The 21,131-nt window shown below is 47.4% G+C and overlaps 1 protein-coding gene across 5 annotated transcripts in view; it reads left to right on the forward strand.

Annotated features, from left to right (window-relative positions):
* BRDT (bromodomain testis associated) overlaps nucleotides 1-18,724 on the forward strand; it is a 62,178-nt gene extending 43,454 nt beyond the window's left edge. For 3 of the 5 annotated variants that reach the window (XM_084758039.1, XM_084758040.1, XM_084758041.1), the window contains exons 13-18: nucleotides 3,954-4,015; nucleotides 6,937-7,105; nucleotides 11,973-12,070; nucleotides 12,938-13,143; nucleotides 13,640-13,817; nucleotides 18,439-18,724. In XM_084758039.1, coding sequence (XP_084614165.1) covers nucleotides 3,954-4,015; nucleotides 6,937-7,105; nucleotides 11,973-12,070; nucleotides 12,938-13,143; nucleotides 13,640-13,817; nucleotides 18,439-18,507 — 782 coding nt within the window. In that variant the 3' untranslated portion in view covers nucleotides 18,508-18,724. The remainder of the gene's footprint in view (nucleotides 1-3,953; nucleotides 4,016-6,936; nucleotides 7,106-11,972; nucleotides 12,071-12,937; nucleotides 13,144-13,639; nucleotides 13,818-18,438) is intronic. The other 2 variants (XM_084758042.1, XM_084758043.1) reach the window with 2 other exon arrangements.
* The last annotated feature ends 2,407 nt before the right edge of the window (nucleotides 18,725-21,131 follow it).

Genomic DNA, 21,131 nt, shown 5'->3' on the forward strand with positions numbered 1-21,131 from the left:
GGGGGAGACTGTTTGAGGCATGTTTAACCCTGGGTGTGAGGGAGACTGTGTGAGGCATGTTTAACCCTGAGTGTGGGGGAGACTGTTTGAGGCATGTTTAACCCTGGGTGTGAGGGAGACTGTTTGACACTGTTTAACACGGCTGACGTACAGCTGACTCAAAGCAGCACCACAGTAGCAGCATTAGTTCCCCTTTGGCAGTGACTTCAAAGTAGGAATAAAGTAATTGATCACTTCCCCATCATCAGGGCCTTCTACAAAAGTACAGGTTCAATTTCTCACCTAAAATCTTCTGATTCAAAGGACTAGAAGGGTGAGGAAGAAACGCCAAGGGTCCAGGCTTGGAACAGTCAGATAAGGACAGGTACACACACTGAGGCCCATGTTGAGGTTGGGACCTGTGATAGCCATTCTTTTCCCTGCATTTTTAATTTTTTCTGTACAAGTGAGGTCTTCTTGGAGAAATAGATTGTACTGCTGTGCCTCACCCTTGGCTGCTTTAGAATGTCCTAAAAGCTTTTTATAACACTATGTCTGAATCGGGATGGATGAGGGAGACAGTTATGCACAGTCTTGAAAATGAACGAGGATTTAGGGCCGATGCAGCTACAAGGATGGCTCAGCAGCTGAGAGCACTGGCTGCCCTTCCACAGGACCTGGGTTCAGTTCCCAGCACCCACATGTGCCTTACAGCTGTCTGTAACTCCAGGGATCTGATGCCCTCTTCTGGCCTCTGCAGGCACCAGCTCACGTGTCACACGCATATGTATATATACTGGCAAATAGCCATACATATGAAATAATTAAATTTTGAGGCTTCTAAGGTGCTATCGTGTTTGAGATTAACTGCAGTTGTCCTTTAGTGGCTTTCCTCCTTCTAACTCAAGTTGAAAGATCCTTTGTAAAAGGAACAAGTGTTTATGACTGGTCTGTTCTTAATGTTAAAGAAACCACCAAACAGAACAAGGAGCATAGCCAAAGGCTCCTGAAGGGCCAGATTGCCTAGAATAGGACAGATTTTGAGTGTTTACAGGCCACCAGAGTGTGGTCTGGGCCCGCTGGCTCTGTAGAGTTAAGACACAGCTGCCACACAGAGTCCAGTCACTTCTGTGGACTTTTAGAGTGGGACATGACTGGATTCTGTGTGTCGCATCACACTCTGGTTTTGTGTTGTGGGTTTCAATTCATGTTCAGCCTCTTGGGATTTTATTGCAAACTGGCTTTCTGGTGACGTTTGGCATCTCTGGAGTATTGGCTCAGGCGTTGATAGGTAAATAGATACCTCTTCCCTTTTTGCTGACTCTGCCAACTCCAGCTATTTCATTTAACCCTAGTGAGCTTTTTGTGATGTTTAGAATAAAAGCCTTATAGCTAAATTTTTAAATTGAGCTTTTGACAGATATGAAATTCAAATACAACATACATCGTATGCATTTGATCTGTGTCTCATGTGCATGGCACAGTGTGCACTTCTCAATTAGGCGTGTCATTGTCTGAGGCCCCAGAGAGGCTAGTTGTTCATAGACACGTGGTCACGACTGTTGTCAGCTCAGCTGGCGCCTCCCAAACCTGCTTGCTCCTTATTTCTAGTTGAAATATGGTGTTAAGCTTAATAGCACAAATGTGCATGTATGCTTATAATTCCCCAAACCAGAAGCACAGTTATGCTTCACCATGCTTTAGGGAGGCCCTGGCTTATGGGTTAGACCAAGGAACAAAGTGCTGAGCCATCGGCTCTCATTAGTCCCCATTCATGGTCTGCAAAGCATTTACGTATTAAAGATGCTATAGTATAGTGTTAAACATACTATATGTACTAGGTAATTTTGAAATTTCTAGTTAAAATTCTTTGCCTTTTGCTAGTGTCTCCAGCTCTTGAGATTCTAATTTTTATAAGCCTAAGCATTAGTTCCATATGTCATAAGACTGAGGAGAGGGTCTTTGGTTTTTCTTAGTCGAATACTGATGTGGTATATTATATTTCAATTTCACTAAGGTATTCACTATTGTAGGATATTGTAGTTTAGGTGCATGTTTGAATAACTAAAATAGATTAATAGACATGTGTATTATTATATTAATGAAATATGTTTTTGTTTTTTGTTCAAAGCTGAAACTGTAGTTTCTCCTTTAAGTATGAAGGACCCCTGGATCTCTACCCTGTGTGTTCAGCTTCTCCCATTCACCCCTCTACCCAACCCCAACACTAAAATCAATTTTGGCTGAGTGATACTGGTTCGTGTCATTTTAAATACTTGAATTCTTTAAATTAAAGTGCAGCTTTGAGTGCCATTTAGCAATTTAACAGTGTCCAGCATCAAATATTTTAAGAGAGAAAAGAACAGTAATTCATCCAGTGGAAACTGATGGCATTTCAGGAGGCAGAAGGTAATTATTAAAATTAGAATGTTTTAAGTTTGAATAATATTTGGTATTGCCCAGCCTGGTACCCCTGAGCTTGAATCAAATACTGTTGAGGTGATTCTTGACAGCTGACTTGGAGCAGTAGGTCGAGGCTGTAACTACCAGGGTACCACTTCACCGGTGAGCAAGGCCTGTGCTAGGGATGGACCACAGACTGTGTACAGTAAACAGAAAGGAACCTTGTCAGGAAATGACAGGCGGGAAGGGCTGTTTATAGTTACGTCTACAGCCAGCGTCGGCTGAACAGACCTTTCTGCAGGTAAAGGAGGCCCTGGAAAGCCTGCTGGTCCCCGGGGGCCCTGCAGGGACAGAGTGCTCACTTGAGAAGTGTGCACACAGCCCTGAGTACCATCCCAGCATCAGTGCAAGCCAGGTGTGATGACGAGGTCTCTCTCAGACATACCAAGTTTGAAGCCATCCTGGGCCATATGAGACACTGTCCCAAAACACACAGAAAAGAAAACCTGTTTGTTCTCATCCAGTCAAAACTGCCAAGTAATTTTCAAGTAGAGGTTAGTGATTAGATGAATCTTGTAGTTTAGCAAGGATATCAGATATTTCCTTAGAACAAATGCTTCCTCCGTACCTTCACAGTTAAGTGTGTTTCTCTTGGGGTTGGTTCTCAGCGATTTTTAGCTAAGCGTAGTACAGCTGCATTCATGGCTACTTAGCTGGTGTAAATTGGTACCAGTGTCTGAAAGCTTGAGCTCTGTTTTGTGACTTTCTCTTTAAACTCTTACTGGAGTTCCTTACAGTGAAGGGGCACACTTGGATTTTTTTTTTAACCTGAACATAATCCAAAGTGGAATTTCTGAATGGATATTTAGTCCTTCATAAACAAAGAAGTTTGGGGAAAATATATTTTCCCAATTAAATACAAGTGGGCTAATTTAAGTAGGGCAGAATCTGTGACTATCAGAGGTTGATATTAGAGGAATTCTTTTTTTTTTTTTTCTCGAGACAGGGTTTCTCTGTGTAGCCTTGGCTGTCCTGGAATCACTTTGTAGATCAGGCTGGCCTCATACTTAAAGCGATCCACCTGCCTCTGCTTCCCAAGTGCTGGGATTAAAGGCATGCACCGCCACACCTGGCTAGAGGAATTCCTTTAAAGGAAGCTCCTTTCTTTTTTTCCTATGAGCCCCAATGGTATTATTTTATTTCTTTCACTAAAAATTAATAAGATATATTTAGGGTATCTAGCATGTTTTTGATATATGTATGCATCAATAACATTACCATACCTGTCATACACGTTTTCTGTGTTGAAACACTTAAAAGCCTCTCTGCTAGTATTTTTTAAATATGCAAACATTACCAACCATGGTCACGTTATAACAGAGCTCCTGGACTTAATCTTTTGTCTACCTGAAGATGTGTGCCTTTGGACTGCTGTCCCGTGAGCAGGGGCAGAGTCCCCTGGCAGGTTCTTACTTCATGCCACTTCACTTATAATATGGGACAGTTGTAACTTGGTAGGTTTTTTTTTAACACTTAGAAATGTTGAAATAATTATCTATATACATTTTCAGAAATATCTCCTAAATTTACTGGTGTAAAGCAGAATGATTTGCCACCAAAAGAGAGTATAAAGGTAAGCTAAATCTTCAACCTCGGCACTAAAAACTGTGTGTGTGCTGGACCAGCTGCTGTGGTACTGACTGTGTGTGCGCTGGACCAGCTGCTGTGGTACTGACTGTGTGTGCGCTGGAACAGCTGCTGTGGTACTGACTGTGTGTGCACTGGAACAGCTGCTGTGGTAGTGACAGTGTGTACACTGGAACGGCTGCTGTGGTAGTGACTGTGTGTGCACTGGAACGGCTGCTGTGGTAGTGACAGTGTGCGCGCTGGAACGGCTGCTGTGGTAGTGACAGTGTGTACACTGGGACGGCTGCTGTGGTAGTGACAGTGTGTACACTGGAACGGCTGCTGTGGTAGTGACCGTGTGCGCACTGGAACGGCTGCTGTGGTAGTGACAGTGTGCGCGCTGGAACGGCTGCTGTGGTACTGACTGTGTGCGCACTGGAACGGCTGCCGTGGTAGTGACTGTGTGCGCGCTGGAACGGCTGCTGTGGTAGTGACAGTGTGCGCGCTGGAACGGCTGCTGTGGTAGTGACCGTGTGTGCGCACTGGAACGGCTGCTGTGGTAGTGACTGTGTGTGCGCTGGAACGGCTGCTGTGGTAGTGACAGTGTGCGCGCTGGAACGGCTGCCGTGGTAGTGACTGTGTGCGCGCTGGAACGGCTGCCGTGGTAGTGACCGTGTGTGCGCTGGAACGGCTGCCGTGGTAGTGACCGTGTGTGCGCTGGAACGGCTGCCATGGTAGTGACCGTGTGTGCGCTGGAACGGCTGCCGTGGTAGTGACCGTGTGTGCGCTGGAACGGCTGCCGTGGTAGTGACCGTGTGTGCGCTGGAACGGCTGCCGTGGTAGTGACCGTGTGTGCGCTGGAACGGCTGCCGTGGTAGTGACCGTGTGTGCGCTGGAACGGCTGCTGTGGTAGTGACTGTGTGTGCGCTGGAACGGCTGCTGTGGTAGTGACTGTGTGCGCGCTGGAACGGCTGCTGTGGTAGTGACTGTGTGCGCGCTGGAACGGCTGCTGTGGTAGTGACTGTGTGCGCGCTGGAACGGCTGCTGTGGTAGTGACAGTGTGCGCGCTGGAACGGCTGCTGTGGTAGTGACTGTGTGCGCGCTGGAACGGCTGCTGTGGTAGTGACTGTGTGCGCGCTGGAACGGCTGCTGTGGTAGTGACTGTGTGCGCGCTGGAACGGCTGCTGTGGTAGTGACTGTGTGCGCGCTGGAACGGCTGCTGTGGTAGTGACAGTGTGCGCGCTGGAACGGCTGCTGTGGTAGTGACTGTGTGCGCGCTGGAACGGCTGCTGTGGTAGTGACTGTGTGTGCGCTGGAACGGCTGCTGTGGTAGTGACAGTGTGCGCGCTGGAACGGCTGCTGTGGTAGTGACTGTGTGCGCGCTGGAACGGCTGCTGTGGTAGTGACTGTGTGCGCGCTGGAACGGCTGCTGTGGTAGTGACTGTGTGCGCGCTGGAACGGCTGCTGTGGTAGTGACTGTGTGCGCGCTGGAACGGCTGCTGTGGTAGTGACAGTGTGCGCGCTGGAACGGCTGCTGTGGTAGTGACTGTGTGCGCGCTGGAACGGCTGCTGTGGTAGTGACTGTGTGCGCGCTGGAACGGCTGCTGTGGTAGTGACAGTGTGCGCGCTGGAACGGCTGCTGTGGTAGTGACTGTGTGCGCGCTGGAACGGCTGCTGTGGTAGTGACTGTGTGCGCGCTGGAACGGCTGCTGTGGTAGTGACTGTGTGCGCGCTGGAACGGCTGCTGTGGTAGTGACTGTGTGCGCGCTGGAACGGCTGCTGTGGTAGTGACAGTGTGCGCGCTGGAACGGCTGCTGTGGTAGTGACTGTGTGCGCGCTGGAACGGCTGCTGTGGTAGTGACTGTGTGCGCGCTGGAACGGCTGCTGTGGTAGTGACTGTGTGCGCGCTGGAACGGCTGCTGTGGTAGTGACTGTGTGCGCGCTGGAACGGCTGCTGTGGTAGTGACTGTGTGCGCGCTGGAACGGCTGCTGTGGTAGTGACAGTGTGCGCGCTGGAACGGCTGCTGTGGTAGTGACTGTGTGCGCGCTGGAACGGCTGCTGTGGTAGTGACTGTGTGCGCGCTGGAACGGCTGCTGTGGTAGTGACAGTGTGCGCGCTGGAACGGCTGCTGTGGTAGTGACTGTGTGCGCGCTGGAACGGCTGCTGTGGTAGTGACTGTGTGTGCGCTGGAACGGCTGCTGTGGTAGTGACTGTGTGTGCGCTGGAACGGCTGCTGTGGTAGTGACTTTAAAACATTGTGAGGGGTGAAGATCATGATTATGCACATAAATACTGTCAGCACTGAGGAAGCAGAGGAAGGAGAACCACAGGTTTGATCTAGACTGAGTTATAAAGTGAGCGACTCAAAAAGAAAATTAAAAAGTCTCATTTTAATTTGTTCACATTAAAGTGTCACCATTTCCAGTCATTAGGTAGGCACTCAAAGGCTTCCTCTAAAGGATGCTGCCTACACAGATGACTTGCTTCCTCCTCTACCAAGGTATGACCGTTCTGTAGGGTGAGTGAGTGGCTAAGTGGAATGAATTCTGGAGCCTTCAGCTCAGCCTCAGTGTCATGACTACAGCTCAGCCTCAGTGTCATGACTACAGCTCAGCCTCAGTGTCATGACTACAGCTCAGCCTCAGTGTCATAACTACAGTGAGGCCGCCTCAGTGTACAGAGCAGAGGCCTGTGCAGAAGCTGTAAACCAAAACCAGGAGAACAGCCCTCAGGGGTCTGGAGATGTGAGGCGACAGGTGTCCAGCAAACTATTTACTCTGTTTGAACCTTGGTTCCTCATCTGCAGGGTCTCTCCTAGCAGGCCCTGGTGACTTAGGCCATGCATTTTGAAGTGGTGTCGTTAAAGCATTGTGAGTCTGTGTTCTCTTGTGTGGTTAGAACCCTGAGGAATAACTGGTCTTTGCTAGCAGATACAGTCCTCTGTGGAAGGCAGAGCCTCTGCTGAGCCTCCTCTTGCTCAGCAGGCTCTAGCACCATGGGGAGCACCAGGAAAGCACTCCCAAGAGATGAATGGCTACCATGTGTCAGCGCAGGCCATGGAGAACATGGAATGTGTGCACACACAGGCTCTTTCAGGTAAGAAGCACAAGTAAGCCAGTGTGGCTGAGAGCTGAGCTCCTAAGGCCACATGTGTGAGCATAAAGGGCATTGTCAGCGCTACCCATCCAAGAATCGCTGAATGACCCAGGTCCAGGGGGGACTTGGTACTGAAGCACACTATTGGAAACTGTGCAAGCACTCATTATATGTATATGATTTACACTCAGTTTCTTTGAGTATATAGATGATGAAAAATCTCTTGTGCTACCCAAATCCAGCACCATTTTAAGCTTCTTTGATAAATGCTGCTCTAATACCTATGTGGGAAAAGTGCAGTGGTGTTGGGGAAACAAAGTAGGGTTTTTTTCTGTTTTGCTTTTGAGTCAGAGTCACATGCATTCCAGACTCTCCTTGAACTCACTGTGTGCCCTGGGATGACTGGGCGGCGCACACGGCTTTTGATTCTCTGTGGTTCCTTCCAGTGCGAGCCTCTGTGCTATTCTGCTTTGTCTGTAACCCAAGTTACAGCTCATTCTTGGGGAGAAGGAAATGGAAATCAGAGAGAACATAGATTGGGGAAGAGCTTTTGTAGGAAGCAGGATTCTATAAGCTGAGAGCTGGTGCACGCTGGCTGTTTGCTTCAGTGAGGACATGAGAAATAGCTGGGGTCTCTAACACAAACATAGCGCGTTTCTAAAGCAGTCGCAGAGTTACTTCTTTCATTCAAAAGAATAGCCTAGAGCCATCGGAGAGCAAAGCCTGGATTGAGGAGCTGCCTAAATCACAATGGCCTCTGGGCGTGTCTATGTCGGACTGCCCCAGTTGTTAATTAGTACAGGAGGGCCCAGCCACAGTGGGCAGAGCCATTCCCTATGTAGGTACTCTTGGGATGTATAAGAAAGCTAACTAGCCAGGCAGTGACCCTGTTGTGGGTGGTGAGTGAGGCAGTTGGTCTCTCTAGGTATGTTATTGTAAGGACGTTAGCTGTAGGTGGCAGTATGCCCGAGGGAAAGGAAATTGTAGATGTGTAGAAACTAAAACTAGGAAGTTTACTTTTCTAGAGCTTAATTTCAATGTAAATCAATTTTTGCTTTAAAATTACCTTAAATTTAACTGATTACCAAATTTTGAGGGGACAAGTCTTCACTATGTAGCTCAGGCTGGCCTAGAATTCAGTATGTAAACCAGACTGGCCTCAAGCTCACTTGTCTCTGGCCTATGTGTGAAGGGATTAAAGGCTTGCCACCACCACATTGAGAGATTAACAGTTTTGTTCTGGAAATTTCTTGTTGAAAAAATATTTTAATATTAACTTTTTAAAACCCTCTCTGACATCTCCACATGAATTTTTAATCTCATTAAGTTGAAAATTTTGCCATACAGAATAACAAAAATTATTATTATAGTCTATCCTTTGCCCATATCATAAACATCATCATCAAATTATATCCAGCTGTTAAAAACAGACAGTGAACTGTCAAATGAATGTGAATTATCATGGAAATAAAAAGGTAAATCAGAGAAGGGGCAGAACTAGCGAAAGCAGAGACAATCAGGTAAAAGTCAGCTGAGCGAGGGCAGCGCTGGAGGGACAAGGAGGACGAGGACGGCAGGTGGACGTCACCGGAGCTGAGCTGTGGAGGTAAAAGACTTCCCTTAGACACCCAGGGCTGGCATTCCAAATGGAAGAACAGAATGTGGGAAGGCTTTTAGGAAACAAACCTCAACAGGACTAGAGCTCTGGTTTGGTTAACAGGAATGTAGAAATAAGTATGAACAGGTCAGCAAGGGCAGATCACAGAGAACCTGGCAACCAAAATGCTTTGGGCGTGGTGGTGAGGGCATAGCTAGTGGGCAGCTGATGGAGGCTGAGCGGGGACCGTGCTGGGGCATCGAACTGCCTGCGGCAGGGAGGCTGAGGGACAGAGCTCAGAGAGCAGACGGGGATGACAAGGACAAGGTGTTACAGTTGTGTGGGGAGTGAAGTAAGTGGCAGGGAGAAAGAGGGAGCTAAAGGCTTGACAGGTAAACTGAGGACTGCACATGTGCGGTGGCTACAGGTGGCTGGCGCAGGGTGGCTCAGGCTGGCTCAAGGAAGCAGACATGGAACAGAGAGCGAGGAGTTTCGTATGCTTGATGTGTCAGTGGCCACTTTCATGAAATCGTCTCTCAGCGTCGGCCCTTGCTGCGGCCCATCCTCTTGGCTGACCTCCCTCCCTGGACGTCCCTTACCTTTTTGGATGACTGCCTTTAAAGACATTCTTAACGCTTGTTTTCTTTTGAGATGGGGTTGTAGCCCACTTTAGTGTCAAACTCACAATCCTTCTACCTTAATGTCCCAAGTGCTGGGAAAACAGGTGTGTGCCACTGCTCTCCAGCGAGCTGCTTTTCCTTTAATTCCAGAGCTTTCTACCCAGGCTTGCTGAACAAGTACTGATGCTCCTTCCAAAATTATGTGCTTAGCACGGCCTCCCTGTTTACCTGGTGTGCTGGGTGCCTGCACTGTTCCCTGTGAGGTGCTTAGCATGGCCTCCCTGTTTACCTGGTGTGCTGGGTGCCTGCACTGTTCCCTGTGAGGTGCTTAGCACGGCCTCCCTGTTTACCTGGTGTGCTGGGTGCCTGCACTATTCTCTAGCGGTCATGGTATGGAAAAGGCTGAGGAAAAATGGGCTGTACACTGATTGAGGGTAATCTTTGCTTTTTCTGTTGTTCTTTGCACAAATGTATCTGGCCCCTGTGTGTCCCCCTCCAGCCCCTCTTGTCTTCTTCCTCTATTAAAAAATCCACTGCGTCCTTCAGCGTGCTCTGGGGGGCATACTGCTGTGGCCATCCACCAGAGCGTGGGCAACCCATCAGTAGCCACATTACCAAACAAATACAACTCCATGCACAGGGCTGCCACCAGCCGAGAGCTCTTCAGCTAGGGAGGGCCTGGCTGAAATGCTGGCTGGCTTGATCTGGTGAAGCTTTTGTTCAATCACTGTGAGCTCCTGGATTCAGCGTCTGCATGTCTAGAAGACAGCCCTGCACAGCACTCCTCCCCATCCCTGTGTCATCCCGTCCCGTAATCCCGTGTCGTGTCCCCCCCCCCCCCCAGCCTCAGGGGAGGCTGAAACCACACAGCTATGACCATCAACGCCAAGACCACATGATCACTTAACAAAATGTCAGTAGGGGTGGCTCCTTCCTCCAGGAGGCTGGGCTGGGAATCTGGTCACAGAGTTTTCTTCAGCCTTCTGGAGGCTAGCTGAGGAATGCTCTGTCGGGAGAACCAGTCAGGAGGAAGGCCTCTGGACAGTGAGGGAGCTTTAGCTTGAGGAAGTGTGGGTGGCCTTGACCTTAGCGGGGTTGAGACAATGGGGGTCGTGTCCCTTCCCGTGGGGGGAAGGGAGCCTCGGGCTTGGAAGTGACCAGGTAACGGACTGCACTTGGTTAAAATAAAGACAGTCAAGAGTCAAAGAGCTAGATTTTAACTCGCTAAGCTTAATGATAAAAGAAAGACAAGGACAGGAAGCTATGGAAGGAGAAACAGGGAGTGAGCGCCCCACCTCAGACATCTGGGTTTTTAAACCAAAGGTATCTGAGTTGTAGGCTCCACACCCAGGACACTTCAGGGGGCTTGTCTCCAGGGCAGCTTTGATAAGCGTTTCTGCAAAGAGCCAGCTTTTGACTCCTTTTGGCCTAAAGTCTGTACGGTTTGCTTTGGAGGGCCCCTGCAAGGAGCTAGCCTTTTACACATTTTGGTCTTGTGGGCTGTTGCTAGCAGGGGGAACGCCTGCCTATTTCCAAGCAGGAGGCTTACGGGGAGGGGGCGTCTCTTCCACCTACAGACAAAGGCCCACAGACAGCTTCTCCTCTGTGGCCTTTGATATCCTCAGCCATGAGCTTTTGATCACGTTCACGCTGCCAGGCATGACTTCCTCCTGTGGAGCAGGCCTCAGATCCAGTCAGGAAGCTGTAGGTTACCCCACTGCGGTCACACCACTGTTGTGCCTGTTGGTATGTTTTGCGTGGTAGGTTGGCATTATAGGATGCCCTGTCCTGTCCCATCTTTACTCCTTCACTGGCTAGTGAGACAGTGTCACACTTTGCCTCCATGAAAGCCTTTACTAGCCTGTTCTTTTGGACTTTGCAGGGGGAAGGCAGACTTTTTTATGAGTAGCTTAGCCTAATCCAGATCTACCTCTGGAGCTAGAACCAGTCTACAAAGTAGAGAATTCCATACCATGAGACCAGGCCTAGTTAACACTGTGGTGTGTCAACCATGATGTCAGCTCTCCTTCATGGTTCGAAAAAGGACAAAAACAAAAACAAAACATAAAAAACAAGAAGGATGTGGTGGCTCACATCTGTAATCCCAGCACTAGGGAGGCAGAGGCAGGAGGATCGCTGTGAGTTCGAGGCCAGCCCCATCTTCAAAGAGAGTCCAGGACAGCCAAGGCTACACAGAGAAACCCTGTCTGGAAAAACCAACAAAACAAAACAAAAAACAAAGGTCACCTTCAAGTGAGAAATGCTTACTTTTATAGCATAATCCAAAGACTAATATATAGCGATGCAAAGAAAACTTAGTCATTTTATTTCATATATGTATGTGTACATGCACATGTGTGTGTGTTTAATTACTTTGTTTCTCTTTTTTCTTAATCAGGATCTTATAAGTAGAACCCGCTGACCCTGAACTTAGACCCTCCTACCTCAGCCTCTTGACTGTCGGGTTAAAGGTGGAAGTGTGCCACTATAGCTGGTTATTTTTATGATATCTGATGTTGGAATGTGCCCCACTATAGCTGGCTATTTTATTTTTAGGATATCTGACATGGAAGGAAAAAAGAAAATTAAACTCCAGATAAGTACCCTGAAGTGTTTCCGTTATGCCTATCTAAAGAGTTTGTGCTTCTAGGTGATTCCAGACAATTCTTGAGTGGCCTCGCTATGGAGCACACCCCAGCTGAGAGTCACACAGCAGTGGGGCCTGATTGTCACGCTCCTGTGCAGAAGGTAAAAACAACAGTTTTCTCAAATGTCGAGAGGACGTGATTTAATATGAATTACATGAAAGATGTCTGAACACCTAAATAAGACTGAACCCCAGCTCAACTTCTGCTTATGTCGGAAGACAAAGGTGCACAAATGTGTCCCCTGCCTGCTCTACTCAGTCCCTGACTGTGCGCATGGCTGTGCCGCAGGGCCGTCTTCAGAGTCTATACCAGAGCTGCTTATCCCTCAGAGCACACGCTGCCAGCGTCGTTTTCAACCTGCCTGCTAGATGTTTGGGCCGCTTTAACTCTGATCCTGCTCTAGGACTCAGAGACTAGGTTCCAAACTATGAATATGCTGCGTCTCTCGAGCCTCCTAGACGTGGTGAGGGCATAAGCCCCGGCCTTACTGTTTCTTTCTTTTTAAAGATTTATTGTTGTTATTTCCTATGCATTTGCATGCAGGGTCCTCAGAGGCTAGAAGGAGGGTGTCATGTCCCCTGAGGCTAGAATTGCAGGTGACTGTGACCCCATGAGTGTGCTGGGAGTTGAACCTGCGCTTGCCTAAGAATAGCTAGCACTTTTAACCAATGAGCCGGCGCTCCTGCCCCGCCTTTTCTTAGTGCTTAAGATAATTGACTGGGCACAAAATCTAACAGTTCACCCTGCTAACGAGCAGAAGTAAACTACAGTGAAATCATTCGTAACCTTGTTATTTTAGTTTGATTTTAGGTAGAGTTTAAATACCTGTTTTCCCCACACTGACATCAAAGTCCACGAAGGTTTTCACAACCTCTGCCTGTCTGTTACTGAGTCAGAAGAGACCGTTTTCCTACTAAAGAATTGGTTGGCACCTAACATAGGCTGAATCAATATTTGTTTATTTTAGGATATAAAGATCAAGAATGCAGACTCTTGGAAAAGTTTAGGCAAGCCAGTGAAAGCATCAAGTGTACTGAAATCGTCGGATGAGCTGTTCAACCAGTTTAGAAAAGCTGCGATGGAGAAGGAAGTAAAAGCCCGGACACAGGGGCAGACATGGCGACACCTGGAGCATCAGCCAAAGGAGCCGAGGGCGTCGCAGGAAAGCCCAAGGTCTGCGACGCTGTCGTCTAGTCGGACACACGACAAACTGTGATCACAAGAAGTGGTTTCCCTAGGGCGCTGTGTGCAGGGCCATGGCTTTCCAAGCCTGTTGTTGTTTTGTTGTTGCTGTCGTTGTCGGCATTAATATAGGTTACCCCATGAAAACCCTGTCGCATCAGAAGTAAAGCTCAGGGGCTTGGGGATGTAGCTCAGAGCAGTGTTCCCCGCGTGTGTGAGGTCCTGTATTAGATCCCCGGTGGTAGTCCTTGCCTGGAATCCCAGCAGTGGGGAAGGTGAAGGCAAGAGTGTCAGAATTTCAATGTCATCTGTAGGTACCCAGGGGCCACATAAGGCCCTGTCAAGAAAAGAGCAAAGAAAGAGCAAAGGGAGGGCGCGAAGGAAGGCTTGACAGCCCAGCACATTGCTTTTTCTTGTTTAGTCATGTCTTTGTAATAAAAAATTTAAGGAACCTGAAACTTACTTTGTGCCATCCTGTTTCTTTAAGGGAGCTTGGAAATGGATTGGCTCTAGAATCTCCGTCAGATAAAATGCAAAGCGAGCATCCAGGAGAGGAACAGAAGGAACAGCAGCCACCGGAAGCTCAGGACCAAAGCAAACTCTGGCTTCTCAAAGATCGGAATTTAGCGAGGGAGAAAGAGCAGGAGCGGAGACGCAGAGAGGCAGTGAGTACCTGAACTGGCTGCCACAGCTCTGTCGTGTCACAGTGTTCAGGGTGCTCCCAGACACAGCGATGTCACCTCTTCAGTGAGGATCGGGTTCCAAAGTAAGAGCCTAAGATACAGATTTCATAATCACAAGAAGCAAGCTTGGGGCTGGAGAGCTGCCCCGGTGGTTAAGAGCACCTTCATGTTCTTGTAAAGGACCCAGATTCAATTCCCGGCACCCACATGGAATTTCACCACCGCCTCAGGACCAGGCGTGCATATGGTGCACACATGTGTGCAGGCAAAGCACTTATATGAGTAAAGTAAATTTAAAACAAACTAACAAACAAAAAACCCAAGCTTACTATAGTGCAAATGAACTTAAAACCGCTAGGCTGCCTGCCTGGGCTCAAAGCCCGGGCTCTGCTCATTACTAGATTTAGCTCCTGGTGGTTTATTTAATCTTCCTGTGACTTGAGTTCTTCATTTTAAAAAAGGAGTAGCTGTTCCCTGTTAGGAAGTAAATTAGCATACACTGAGCAGATAAAGAAAATGACTGTGAAGTTATTATTGCCGTCTACTGTTGGTTGTCCTGCTCAGGGTCTCTCCAGGTGACAGCTTGATAGCACAAACCCAGGATCCCTCCAGGGGCAGCACAACTGCGCTTGGGACTGCCGTGCTCCTGCCTGGGTATCAGTGTTGCGTGCCATGTCTGTTTCTTCCAGGGAGGACACTGATGACACACTGAAAAACCATTCCAGGCAAATCTGCCTGTGAGCCCGTGAGTGCAACTGGAGTTGTTCACAGGAGCAAGCGCGAGGGATTATTTACAGGGACATCGCAGCTTATGGGCATCAGTACACTGGAGTCGCCCCCACAACTGCTTCTACATTCTTAGCGAGGGGAAGGGGCTCATCCATCTTTGAGGAAGGAAATGTCTAATCTTGTGAGGGGGTTGTGTGCGTCATAGCTGCTGCTCTGATTTCAAATGGCAATCTGCCGTGCCCAAAGGTCACCATCAACAGCAGCACTTCACCGTAAACCCTTCGTCTCTTTGCCAAATAGATTTTCCCTTCTGTTTTCATGACTTTCACAGAAATCTAGCTTCTCTTTCTGAGTCTGGTGTGTTTTGTTGAACATGATGGTTTCAGTTCTATTTCTTTTCCTCCCACCACGTGACTTCAGCCTTCTTAGTAGTTGGGGTGCTCCATTATAGGCAGAATTATACACTTAGTACTTATTTGTCTGTTGATGAGCACAGTGCCACAGTAAGTGTGGTAGATGTTCGGGTGTCTATTTGGATTGTGACTCTGATTCCTTTGGGTGTTTGGCCAGGAATGATAGAGCCGTATATTTTTAGTTGATTTTTTTTAAAGAACATCCAGACTGATTTCTATACTGCCTATACTAATTTATATTCCCAGCGTTCCTTAGCTCTCCCTACATCCTTGAGAGCGTTGCTTGCTGTTTGTTTTCTTGCTGATTGCCATGCTGATTGTAGCGAGATGGCATCGCAGCGCAGCCTTCATTCCCACGGTGGCAAAAGATGCCGAGCTTTCCGTTGTGCATCCGTTGGCCATCTGGACTTGCTTTTCCACTGTTCTTTATGGATTGGATTTTTTTCTCATTTACACATTAAATTATTTGTCCTTTAGGTATCTGAGTTTGGTCTGTCTGTTCTGAGTGCCAGTCCCTACCAGATAGCTTGCTGGTGTTCTTCTTCCTTCGTAGGGCCGCCTGCGCCCTTGCTCCCTGGTCCCTTGTCCCTTGTTCGCCGACAGCCTTGCCTAAGGTTGGTAACACAGAGCAATTGTGGAGAGCCAGGTTCAGAGTGTTTGTTCTGTGCTTAGCTGGTGCAGTGTTGCCCTGTGCGCCTCTAGTGCCTTCAGACTTTCAGGTCTGTTCATTGTCACCTCCTTCTAGGTTTCCTAACGCCAGCCCTCCCCAGCTTCTCAATGACTCACTGATCATTCAGCAGTGAATTGTTTGCCCCCCCCACCCCCGTGTGTGTTTGTGTGGTTTCTCTCGCTACTTGTTTAGTTTTAGTCAATTATGATCTGGTGGAACACAGGAGATCATTCGGTGACATGGCTTAAAGTGCCATCTGGTTTGGAAGACGTCCCATGAGCAGCCGCCGAGAGGAAGATGCTTTCTGTTGCTGTAGGACGGAGGCTCCAGATCTCAGGCTCCTTCGCCTGCTCTTACAGCCTCCCCCGGAAGTGTCTTCATGAATATTTGTCTGAATGAGCTATTGATGGAGTGCTGGAGTTCCTACTGTGCGTGTGCAAATCTAGCTTGAAAATGCTCCTTCTTGGCCGTGGTATAGATTACAAGTTAGCTTGCCAGGAAAAAACAAATTCTGCCTTCCTTGCTCCCTCCCTCCGCTCCTCTCTCCCAGACAGGGTCTCAGCTATGCGGCTTCCGTGCACCGTGACTCTCCCATGCTCCTGCCTCAGCTCAGGCAGAAATGCAACATTTAACACAGTTATATAGAGATTATTTTTTGGTTGTGCGGCTTCTGGTCACTCCAGGGTTTTGGACCTATAATGAGCACCCTATCGCACTCAGCTCTGTCCTCTGTCCCAGAGTTTCTTGTGGCGCTGTCTGCCATGGTGGACATAGTCTATTGTCTGTTTTCAAATACTTATGGCACTGAGTTTTTTTCATTTGGAAGGGGTAAGTGGGGACTTTTTATTAAAAATTCAAGAGTCCTCTTGTCAACACTCAGAAAGGCCTGACTTTAGTTCCCCCACAACCCTCAGAGCTTTTCAAGAGGCTAGTTAGTGTCCCCTAACAACCCAGCTTGGCCTGATGTCATTGCCAGTATCCTACGCACTTTTCATGACTTTAGCTGCAGCCCAAAGTCCATGTCACGCCAGTCTCCCTCATCAGCCCCGAGTCTTCCACGTGGACAGCTGGCCCGTGGCTGGACCACAGAGAAAGGAGCCTCCAGCCACGGCATCTGCTGCAAAGCCAGGTGCTGGACTAAGTCCCTGAGGTTGATTCTCTACATGAGTAGATTTTCGTTATGATAGATGTGAATCTAAAATAAGATTCTACATGGAACCTTTGAATACAAATTTTCATTTTTATTTAAATATAAAAAGGGTTTCATTACATTTTCTTCCAGTTTTCCAGCATGCCTGCATATAGAGCACTATCGCATGATCTGCACACCGAGACAACAGGCTAAAATAAGCATCAAGGAACTGTTTAGGGCGGGCCATTGGCAGCCTAGGAGCAGAACATTTGAAAGTCCTGATTTAAGTTTGGTGGTGGTTTGTTTTTCTCTAAGGCAGATTTTAAGAATTTCCTATGATCTGTTAGTGTCAGACGCAGCCTGCCGTTCTTTGTGGTGCTGGACAGACAGGCCTTTGGTTACCCTCCTGGGAGGTCACAGTGCTGAGTCTTCATCGCTTTCACTTGGCAGCTAGTGAAAATGCCTGTTCTCATCCACGCAGCCAGCTGGCTGCAGACTGCGGCTTTGCCGTCACTGATGTACTGCTGCCCCGGGGGAAGGGCGTGCAGCCCTTTTCAGTTTAATGTTTGCTATTACTTCAGATGGCAAGGACTACTTAGGAGACTCTGGAGGGCGTCCGTGGAGGCACAAGGCCACACTGGAGCGCCTCGCACTGTCCTCTCCCACGTCACTCATTCCTGCTTACAGTGCTGGTGCTAAGATCTGAACTCAAGCCTTTTCTTAGTAAATCCCAGCTTGACTTGACAAAAGAAGCTGAGGAAGCCTCAGCCGCGCCTCTTCTGCGTGACCTGGCGTTGTTGGCACTTTAGCACATTTCTTAAAGATTGCAGATGTGAGTGAACACCATCGCCAGTGCTGCCCTGCGGCTTGATCCCCTTCTCATAAGTTGTTTCATGGAGAACACCCTCACACAGAGTTTACTGCACAGTTAGCAGCAGAATCAGTGAAAACCCATGGCTTTCGCATGTTACAGTTCTCTCACACAGGCAGTGTATTGCTTACAATTATTTTAAACTTTCTAAAAGATTTATTTTGTTTATCTGTGGGGGGGGGGGGAGCCAGAAAAGGGCATCAGACCCCTTGGACCTAGAGTTACAAACATTTATGAAACATGTGATGTGGGTGCTGGTAATTGAGCTCAGGCCACTTGTCTGGGTCGTGCATGTCCCTAGCCACTGAGCCATCCTTCCAACCTGGCTAAAGCAATTTACAGTGCCTCCTGCCTCGTAGGCTGCAGAAACAAGAAGACGGTGCATGTGAGCTCCTGCGTGCTTCTTGTCTGTCTGTCTGTCTGTCTGTTTTTTTAAGACAGGGTTTCCCTGTGTAACCGCCCTGCTGTCCTGGAACTCACTCTGTAGGTCAGGCTGGCCTTGAGCCAGGACATCCATCTGCCGCTGCCTTCCAGAGGCGTGCGCCACTGCTGGCTTCAGCTTGCTGGCTTCTGAATGCTCCGTCAACACTGAGAGGCTCTTGTTGGCTGGAGAACTAAACTTTTCGTGTTCTTACCGTATTTATCGCTTGAATAATACACTAAGAGGGACGGTCATCCGGTTAATTATTTATATTTTGCATGAGGCTTTTCCAAATGTGTAACTATTTGTCTGAAGCCATGATAAGGACATAGGTCTTAAACTAATTAGAATCTTCTTTTTCCTACAGATGGCGGGTACCATTGATATGACTCTTCAAAGCGACATTATGACAATGTTTGAAAATAACTTTGATTAAAACTCAGTTTTTAAATTAGCTATCAATTTTAAATGAATGGTAAAAATGTTTACAATGCATGTGGTAAGGTGATTATTTTCAAATACCAAGCTATCAATCATATATTGTGTTTTTACTGCCCTAAGATAATTAAATATTTTTCATTTACATTTTCGAAAAACATGTTCACTTTTAATGACATAATTTATAAAATGTTTTATAATGTTGACCTCTAAAAGTGAATGGGTTTTATTCCTTCTAAAGAGGACAGTCAGCTACGCATTACAGCCCTGATGTAAGCAAGTTTAAAAAGGATCATCTGATTGGGAAAAAATGAAGAATATATGAAAGTACATAAAACAGCTTCTGTTGAGCTTTAACTTTCGTTTGTTTATCTGAGCCAAATATCATTTGTTTGTTTCTTGGCTGTGTTGAACTCAACAGTATATCCAAGGATGACCTTAAACTCCTCTTCCCTGCCCTCACTTCTCAAGTGACCTTTCAAGTGCTGGGAATAGCTGAGTGTGCCAGCATGCCCGGCTGAGGGGACGCCTGAGTGAGTGTGCCGGTGTGCCTGGCTAGGGGATGCCTGAGTGAGTGTGCCGACAGGCCTGGCTTAGGGTTTCTTTTTCAAAGAGATACCTTCCTGCTGCCAGGATTCTAACAAGTAATACTTGGTTTCCAAGTGAGTCAGAGTATGTCAAGAGTCTCTGTTGGGCCGGGCGTGGTGGCGCACGCCTTTAATCCCAGCACTCGGGAGGCAGAGGCAGGCGGATCGCTGTGAGTTCGAGGCCAGCCTGGACTACAAAGCGAGTCTAGGACAGCCAAGACTACACAGAGAAACCCTGTCTCGAAAAACCAAAAAAAAAAAAAAAAAAAAAAAGAGTCTCTGTTGGTTCCATGTATAAATTTCATACTGACTTTTGTTTTAAAGCAGTATTAGCTATGATTCAAAAGGTGTTGAATTTGAAACAAAAATAATAGTAAATATTGTGTGTTTAAACATCTGCAGGAGTGTGTCAGACACTTCTTAAAATGTGTAGGTGATAACAGTGAATATTTGCCTATTTATGGGAAGTCATAATCTATAAAACATTGATGTTTTGTCATTTTCAAACTGTAGTTATGGCTAAACCATGTATATTCTCTTTTTGAATTCTAAACTTTTGAACACTTGAAACATAACTTGATTTACGCACTGTTGTAATATTATCTAAATACACTGTATAAATTCAATGTATCCACACAAAGCAACGCATGCCTTCTATCCAGATGGAGCTGTGCACACCTGCTGTCCAGATGGAGATGTGCACACCTGCTGTCCAGATGGAGCTGTGCACACCTGCTGTCCAGATGGAGATGTGCACACCTGCTGTCCAGATGGAGCTGTGCACACCTGCCGTCCAGATGGAGCTGTGCACACCTGCTGTAACCTCAGCACTTGGAAGCAGAGGCCAAGGAGGCACTGTTTCAAAGTCAAGACTAATCTTGTTCACATAGCAAACTTCAGACCAGCTAGGACTCTACAGCAAGGCCCTGAATGAAAAAAAATAACCGTGTGTGTGTGTGTGTGGTTTTTGCGTGTGTCTATGAACGAGAATAATAAGGTGGTATTACTTTCACAAAACAAGCAGAATTAAAGATATAGCTATCTTATTACACCTATTTTTTCTTTTCTTTCTTTTTTTCTTTTTTTTTTTTCTTTTGGTTTTTTGAGACAGAGTTTCTCTGTGTAGCCTTGGCTGTCCTGGACTTGCTTTGTAGACCAAGCTGGCCTCGAACTCACAGCGATCTGCCTGCTCTGCCTCCCGAGTGCTGGGATTAAAGGCATGCGCCACCATGCCCACCCTATTTTTTTGCATTTTTAATTAACATTTTATACAATATATTCTGATCATAGTTTCCCTTCCCCAAGTCCTCGTAGGTGCTTCCCCCACACAACTCCACCCTTCTTTCTGTCTCCCTCGTTCATTGGAAAATGATGAACAACGAAAAGCAAATGAGTATATAAATACATAACAAAGAGAAAGCACAAAAAACACACACACACAGAAAATGATAAAAATACATAATCAGAACCATAATATACAAGCAAAGACAAAAAACAAGAAAGCCCACACAAAGCAATATCAGACAAAAAGTCTTCAAAAATACTATTGAGTTTATTATGTGTTGGCCAACTACTGCTAGTCCTGCCCTGCCGTTGAGAGTGGCTGACATACCCAGTAAGACTTCACTGGAGAAAACTAATTTTCCTTTGCACGCAGATGTCATTTGTAGCTAATGTCTTGATTAGGGGTGGGGCCGATGCCCACCACTCCCCCTCAGCGCTGGGACTGAGTGTGCTGGCAGTGTGTGTGTGTCCCTGGAGTCGCCTGTCACCTCTGGCTCTTACACTCTTTCTTCCCCCTCTTCCACGTGGCTCCGAACCCTGAGGAGAAGGTTTGATAAAGACATCTCAGTCAGGACTGAGCGTTCCGGTGTTTCTCACGCACGCACGCTGTCGGCTGTGCGTCTCTCTGTTTCTTCCCGTCTGCAGCAAGAGGAGCTTCTCTGTAGATGGCTGAGCAAGGCACTGCTCTGAGCGTGTGGCAGAGTGCTGTGAGGAGTCAGCATGTTGCTGTGTTCCTTTAGCAGAGCAGCCA

The sequence above is a fragment of the Acomys minous genome (genome assembly GCF_964271855.1).
Source record: "Acomys minous genome assembly, chromosome: 15".
In the NCBI taxonomy this organism is placed as follows: domain Eukaryota; kingdom Metazoa; phylum Chordata; class Mammalia; order Rodentia; family Muridae; genus Acomys; species Acomys minous.